Consider the following 7,471-nt stretch of genomic DNA (forward strand, 5'->3'; position numbering starts at 1 on the left):
AGGGGAGCGCGCACGGAGGGGATTTATTTCTCTGTTAGGCGGGGTCCAAGCCGTCAGAGTGATCTTACCATACGCGATACGCCAGGATAAGCATTCCAAGTAGAGGTATGGATTCCTGGAAATGGTGAGTGCCTGCTTGTTCGAAAATCTATAGCTACCATCAGAAATTCATACCTACGTGCATTTGGTATGAATTCCTGCAATTATAAAAAATCGATAACCTATTTTGACAGAACCATATTTATTTGTTAGTTTCAACAAGAACGTATTTATTTATACTCAGGGAAAATGAATATGTCGAGATTATTTTTAGCGTTTCTCTAATTCCACCCGTTGGGGCCCCCGGTATGCTCCTCCGCTTTAATAAAATCAAATAATACTGCAATCTCATTGGTTCTTAAAAATTACGTTTTTCGACGCGATTAACGCTGCAGCATGACGCAAAAAATAAGACCGCCTCCCCCCCCCCCGCCCCCGCCCCTTAGCGTGACGTGGTTAGGGCCTCAACGTGTCCGTCGATAGTCTCGACATATTCACTCTCCCTGAGTATAAATAAATACATTCTTGGTGAAACTAACAAATAAATATGGTTCTGTCAAAATAGGTTATAGATTGTTTATAATTGCAGGAATTCATACCAAATGCACGTAGGTATGAATTTCTGATTTCGTCCACCTACCAGGGAAAAAATACATTTTTCAAAACCATGGACCTTTTTCGGATTTTTCTTAAATTTATAAATTGCACAGTTCCGTAGCTAATTTTCGGAATTTTAGATTAAATAGTTTTTTTTTAGAAAACCTCCAAGGTGGGTCAGTTTAAAACACAATTGTGATTTTTGGTAATTTTTTTTTTTAGATTTAATAATTACTCTTTTTAAGTATAATTGGTGGATAATTCATATAGGTTATATAATTTATTAATTTTAATTACTAATATTTTAATTTTATTATATTTAAAAATTTATCTTTATTAATTTTAATTACTAGTATTTTAATTTTATCCTATTAAAAAATAAATCTTTATAAATTTTAATTACTAATATTTTAATTTCATCCTATTTAAAATAAATCTGAATTAATTTTAATTACTAATATTTTAATTTTATCCTATTTAAAATAAATATTTATCAATTTTAATTACTAATATTTTAATTTTATCCTATTTAGAATAAATCTATTAATTTTAATTACTAATATTTTAATTTTATCCTATTTAGAATAAATCTATTAATTTTAATTACTTATATTTTAATTTTATCCTATATAAAATAAATATTTATTAATTTTAATTACTAATATTTTAATTTTATCCTATTTAGAATAAATCTATTAATTTTAATTACTAATATTTTAATTTTATCCTGTTTAATAATCTATTTTTAAATTAAATCAATGTTAATTTTTAAAATATCTTGACTTTAATTAAAATGATTTAAATTAGCCAGTCCGGATATGAACATATTCTATAGCTGCATAGACAAAGAAGCCACTCACCAATAATTTTTAAATTTGTACGTAAATATTTCATCTATAATTTTTATTACATCTACATTCAATTTTAAGCTCATATAAATATAAAGGTTACTGAAAATAAATACTGCGTTTTGAGTTGAGTAGTAGGTTTTTAGTATAGAAAAAAACCCTAAAATAACAAATGGTTGCTACTACATCAAAGGCTAAAGCTACGTTTCTCTTCCTTTCAAGGTTTCAACTTTGAAGTATGAAAAAAAACTTGGCAATTTCGAAGTAGAATTAAGACCAAAATGTAGTATTTTTACTACTACGTATCGTCAAGGATTAATACTAAACGTTATTTATATAATACTTTCGATGGTTAGTAAGCAGATTTTTTTATATGTTTGTAGAGTTAGCTTTACAACAAGTGACGTCATCTTTTTATTTGGTTTCCGTGGCAACGGTAGTTTAAAAGTTAAAGCCCTAAAAAATACAACTGTTTTAAAACCAAGTTTGATCTAAAAACCTTTCTTAAAATGTTTCGACATTTGGCGTTGCCATGGGAACAAATAAAACTATGACGTCACTTAATTCCGTGTATATAACAAAAAATCAGTTTATTGATTTCTCAGTAACATTGTCGCTTGGCCTTGGTAGGAAAAGGTAATGTTACAGGCAGATTGTTCCCAGGGTTCACCATCCACTTGAACCGGCAATCGTTCTTTCAAATGGATCTGAAAGTTATATTATGTATTATCGTCCTTGGTAGTAGCACAAGTAACATAATAACTATAAGTATGACACTTCCTATTGCTTTAATGCTAATTTTCTAACCGAACCTTTTCCGACATTGATACTCTCTTCAAGCTGTGACTTGGACTCGCGACTTACCGTTTTGGATGACTACGTTTTGATAAAAATTTAAGCCTAATATCGGAGAGCACGTTCTGGAGTCGCGAGGGGCTTTGGCTTTGTTTCGAAGCCCGCGTGCGAATCACGCGTGATAAAAAAAACATGAGCTCGTGGCGCCGAGAAATTTTTTTTTTAATTTTTATCATAATATTCCGCCTATCTATCGGAAACCAGATTTTCGGCTTAACGGAAGTCACGCGTATTTTCGACACTAGAGGGCTCTGTGCTGAGAAAACATCTTGATTACGCAATAACTATAAAAATCAGTTTGCTTGTAAATCTCGTTAATTGTCATACTTATTTAAAAATGTCAACACGACTAGTTTTGATGTTACCATATATTTCAAACCTTTTCAACAGTGGTTTTTCTTTTTATTTAAGTTATACTTCGATATTATGTTACTTATGATAATATGTATAAAAGGAAAGCTGGTGCCAACCGCAAATGTGGCGCCATCCCTCGATTCATTGGTGAACTAAACTCTAGTATATTTTTACTAGCTAGATGGAGAATTTATAAAATCCCAAGATTAGCAGACGACAATAAGGTTTTATGTTTTCAAGGCCAACAAGGACTACTACTAACTATTTTCTTATTAATTTCAAAATATTGTTACAAATTTTTAACCCATAGTGGGATAATTATATTTTTGTTCCATAAGTGTGTCAATTAGTAAAAATAATTGGCTGAGTGTGGAGAGAAGTAGAATTGACGTCATACTGAAAAATACACACGCCTCTGGCGATAAAATCAAGCGATCACTATGACGACGAGTCCTAAATGACTGAGTCTTTACACCAAAATGTGTTTTCATTCTAAAAATTACTCTAGGTAAAACTTTTCCACGTTGAAAATAGGTAACTGACATACTTATGTATTTATATCTTTATAAACTTATGGTCAAAGTCACGCAAACGCCAAAATTTATATATTTCGTAAAACCAGTTTTGCAGACAAGATCGGTTCAGGTATTTTCTTCTTTGAAAAACGCGCCAAATAAAATAAACAACAGCCCAATGGGTGTTAAGTAAAAAGTTTGAAACGCTAGCGCCATCTAGCAACAGCGGGATAAACTAGACATACACTGAAACTAGTGCCACCTATGAACATTGTAACGAACTAGAAACAAGGGCGGCAATTTAAAATTTTGCTAATGACGCCACAGCGGCCACATATGGTTTTCCCCCCAGTTTTTATTATTTAATTAAAAAAGGATTTTTTACTAAAATAAATAAATTTAACCCATGCTTAATTTTTATCGCAAAATTAACCATTTCAATTTACTTCGAATCAACTCAAGAAGCTCATTAACAGCTGCAGACTCGGTGTTTCACCATTAGCTAATCATCTCTTTAAGTCGTTAGCAGAACAAAATCCCGCAATTTATAGAATGTATCCTCGTGACGTCATCATCGCTGTAGTGGAAGGCTAGTGTCATCCCCCTTTCCCCCATAACTATCTACCTTAGTGCAATGACCGCCATCTTCTCGTGAATACCACCTATTCACTTCGAGCATTAGACGCTCTATTTAAACCAAAAGTAAAACTTAAAACGACACAGCCAATGCTAGCTGTTTTAAACGTCACTCAACACAAAAATTAAACTGACTTTAATATGCCTTCCTTGTCCCAATCGTAACGGCTCGGATAATCCAATTTGTAGCTGGGCAATGTGAAAAGTTGAGTATAGTCCGATAACTTCCAACACTCCATCATCGAACCTTTGAGCGGGGACATTCTTTCCGACAGAGCCCATATTCCACGGTCGGACTCCGGCACCCCAGCTTGGAATGTTCAAAACCACAATAGCTTCTACTTGCGGTAGAGTTATTTTTTGGTCATCAATGTACACGTTCATTTTATCCTGCAAATTTTTGCACTGGCGTTCGAGAAAGTTTTTGGTTCCATAATGCATGTATAAAAACTGAAATGATAATGTATGATTTAGTAAAAAGATGACAAAACAACATACGGAATCGAAATTTTTCAAACCTACTTTGTTAAATATACGACTGCTAAAAATATAAAACTTTGACTGTCTTGTTTGGTGAAAATTAAGCGCTACCAACGCATCAACACCAACTGAGGCGTAGTTTACCATAAATACTTCCTAGAAGATAAGAATCTATTATTTAAATTATGTTTATTGGGTTACAGCTTAAGAACCCAAAATTTGCAGATAACTTTGAATCAATTTTTCAGATTGTTCGGATTAGCCTAATAAGTGTTTATTGAGTTCGAATCTATAACCTAGCATTGGCAATTACAGTGTTGATACTCAAGAGTTAGCCTAAATTTTAGTGTAAATAGTGACTAGCCACTTTGAAAATAATGACTTAAAAAGTGACTAAATAGTGATCAAAACGTCACTTAAAATAAACAGTTTCTTTAAGTAAAAATCATAGCATTTGTAATAGTAACTTTCTATTTCTTAAAACTAGCGTTTTCTCTAACATATTAGAAATTAAATAATAGGGGTAGAAATAATCGACCTTGAAGGGAAAATATCCATTTAAAAATAGAGTTATGATATATTTGAGTTAAATTAACAATTTTTGATAAATTATTAGTAACGTTCCCTATGAAATAGTTTTGTATAGAAAACCTATCAAATTGAAAAAAAGTGACTTTTAATGACCAAATTTGAAAGTGAGTTTTAGTGACCAAATTTGAAAAAGTGAGTTATAGTGACCAAATTTAAAAAAGTGACTTTTATTGACCAAATTTGAAAGACAAAGTGACTTTAGGTGACGAAATTTGAAAAAAAAGTGACTTTTAGTTAAGTATCAGCTTTCCAATTAATGAGAAAATATTTTGCTATGAAAAATATTGGCAAGATTTGCAAGTGCAAATCACATTTTGGCATTTTTGAAGCCCTATTTCTGAAATTCAAAAGATTATGTGGCTTTTAAAGGGATAAAATAGAACAATTACTTTGGATGGTTTTCGAATTCCTAGATTTCTCAAATGATTGATATTCATTTTCCATCTATCTAACTGGACAGGAGCCGACTTTGAAATTTCATCCAGAACTTCAATAACATCAAAATCTTCTGAACTGCGGCCTTCTCCCCAACCCATAACTCTCGCTAAATCATTGCCAGTTCCCAAAGGTACAATGGAAACTTCAGGATGAGGCTAAAAAGATATTAATTAGTAATTTTTTAAAAACTCTTGCAGATATGCGTAAAATTAAATTACCTGTAATTTTAATTTCTCAATCGCAGACAACACCCAACCAACCGTACCATCTCCACCAGCGACTAGCACTTTACACTTATGATCAGGTATCAAATGGGCCCATTTGAGACCACTTTCTGGGGGTAAATCCGCCAAATCTATAACCTGGGCTGGATTAAGAATGCCTCTAAATGCGCGAAGGATCAAATCTCCGTCGTTATTCCCACTTTTACGATTGGCAATTACAACTAAAGGAGTCCATGGCTGGTAAACTGGGGCTTTAACTTCTCCGACTATTTGATGTCTGCGGCCTTTCCAACCCAGCATTTTTAGTTTTATACAGTAAGGGGGGATAATGAACTCCTGGAACCGGCCAAAGTCGCATATTTCACTTATCATTGGCTGGCAATTTGTGTGGAGAGTTCGTTGGCACCAGCAACAACGCAAGTCCGATAAACCATTCTTCAGACCACAACCTTTCTCACAAACATCGCACACAGAGTCATTGGGTAAATTGCCCTTTATCCAATGATGTTTCATATTGGACCCAGTACCACAGAGGGATTTGCAAAAGATGGTTTTATCAGCAACTTTTAAGCATGAATTATCGCTGCAAATATTGCAAGAATCACAGTACCAGCCATCAACAACCAGAGATTCGCATACACTGCAATAAGCTGTGCAAGAGAGCAGATCAATTGTGCACCAGTGGTGACCTTTCGAGATGTCACGTAATGGAACAACATATTGTTTCTGTTTACGGCATATTTTCCATAAAACTAGTGTCATTATCATGGCCGCTCCAGCGTATAAACTAAACTGTGAAAAAAAAGGATCGCACTTTTGAGATAAATAACTTAAGCCTTTGCAACTTTCAAAACATAACATTTAAAATCCACTTACTTGGCATGTAGGAACCACGTCACACGCTAAATTAACAATAGCCATTTTATTTCATAAAAAATTCGGCGTTTTTAATTTCGAAATTATGCTAAACGAGTAAATAAATTCATTGTTTTCGTTAAAAATTCGATATCATATTTCCTTCACTACTATGCTATTTTTGAAAGAAATTGTTTAAAAATTACTAAATGAGAATTTGTCCGCTATACCGCGCCACCATCACACTTTTGGAGTTCACAGTAAATTGTCTCATATATGTCGCCACCACCAATATATCAATAGAAATGACTAAAAATAATAACTATAATGATTTCAGAATTAATGATAAATTGACAGTAATTAAAACATGAATTAGACCATTTTAAAGCAAAATTTAAAAACATATAAATAACAAAAGTTTCCGTCGAGCCGGATTTGAACCAGCGACCTATGGATTACAATGTCATCACTCTACAGTCCACCGCTCTACCAACTGAGCTATCGACGGTTGAAAGTTGTGTCCTTAATTTAGAGTCAGGTTTCTGGGATGTGGCTCAGAGATTTATTACCATAAGCTTTTGAGACTCCATTTTTAGAAGTAAACCCTACGGCGAAAAATGTTTCGATGGAAATAATTAAATAACTGAAAAAGGGCGTAAAGAAATTAATGATAAGGTTCCCAGAAAAACGGCGCAAAGAATTCCAATTAAAAATTCTATACCGCACCAAATCTTTTCTTTTATTTATTAAAAATTAACCACCACCACATGACTGTCGGTTAATTATCTTAAAGACCGCCCTGGAAATAAGTACATACTACTAGCGCCCCTCGGGGCCAAAAGACGCAATCCGAGCAATAAAAATTACAACCTTCCAATTAAATAATTATCACACTGAATAGTAAATGATAGACACTAACCATTTGAGTAATTTTTTGAACTGGGAAGGGCATGGCTTGGAGCTATAGAAAACGAATTAAAATAGCAAACGCATTTTTGATACGTTTGAACTCATAGTGCTGGAAAATAAAATAAAATAG

General features: G+C 33.1%; 1 protein-coding gene and 1 non-coding gene across 3 annotated transcripts; both read right to left on the minus strand.

Annotated features, from left to right (window-relative positions):
• Positions 1-1,369: 1,369 nt before the first annotated feature.
• Positions 1,370-6,626, minus strand: Dgkepsilon (diacylglycerol kinase epsilon). 2 transcript variants are annotated; one of them, XM_090164486.1, is made up of 6 exons: positions 6,454-6,625; positions 5,572-6,369; positions 5,305-5,508; positions 4,367-4,480; positions 3,980-4,294; positions 1,370-2,191 (listed from the first exon to the last, which is right to left on the minus strand). In XM_090164486.1, exons 1-6 carry the CDS (start codon positions 6,496-6,498, stop codon positions 2,075-2,077), a joined length of 1,593 nt encoding a protein of 530 aa, XP_090020612.1. In that variant the 5' UTR covers positions 6,499-6,625; the 3' UTR covers positions 1,370-2,074. The 2 variants fall into 2 exon arrangements, with proteins under 2 accessions (XP_090020612.1, XP_090020613.1); XM_090164487.1 differs by lacking the exon at positions 4,367-4,480 and having other exon boundaries at positions 6,454-6,626.
• Positions 6,627-6,852: 226 nt separating this feature from the next.
• TRNAY-GUA (transfer RNA tyrosine (anticodon GUA)) lies at positions 6,853-6,940 on the minus strand. Its single transcript is given in 2 exon segments — positions 6,853-6,888; positions 6,904-6,940. It is a non-coding gene; the product is annotated as a tRNA-Tyr (tRNA).
• Between the last annotated feature and the right edge of the window lie 531 nt (positions 6,941-7,471).

The sequence above is a fragment of the Leiobunum rupestre genome, chromosome 1, assembly GCF_980474605.1.
Source record: "Leiobunum rupestre chromosome 1, qqLeiRupe1.1.hap1, whole genome shotgun sequence".
Classification (NCBI taxonomy): domain Eukaryota; kingdom Metazoa; phylum Arthropoda; class Arachnida; order Opiliones; family Sclerosomatidae; genus Leiobunum; species Leiobunum rupestre.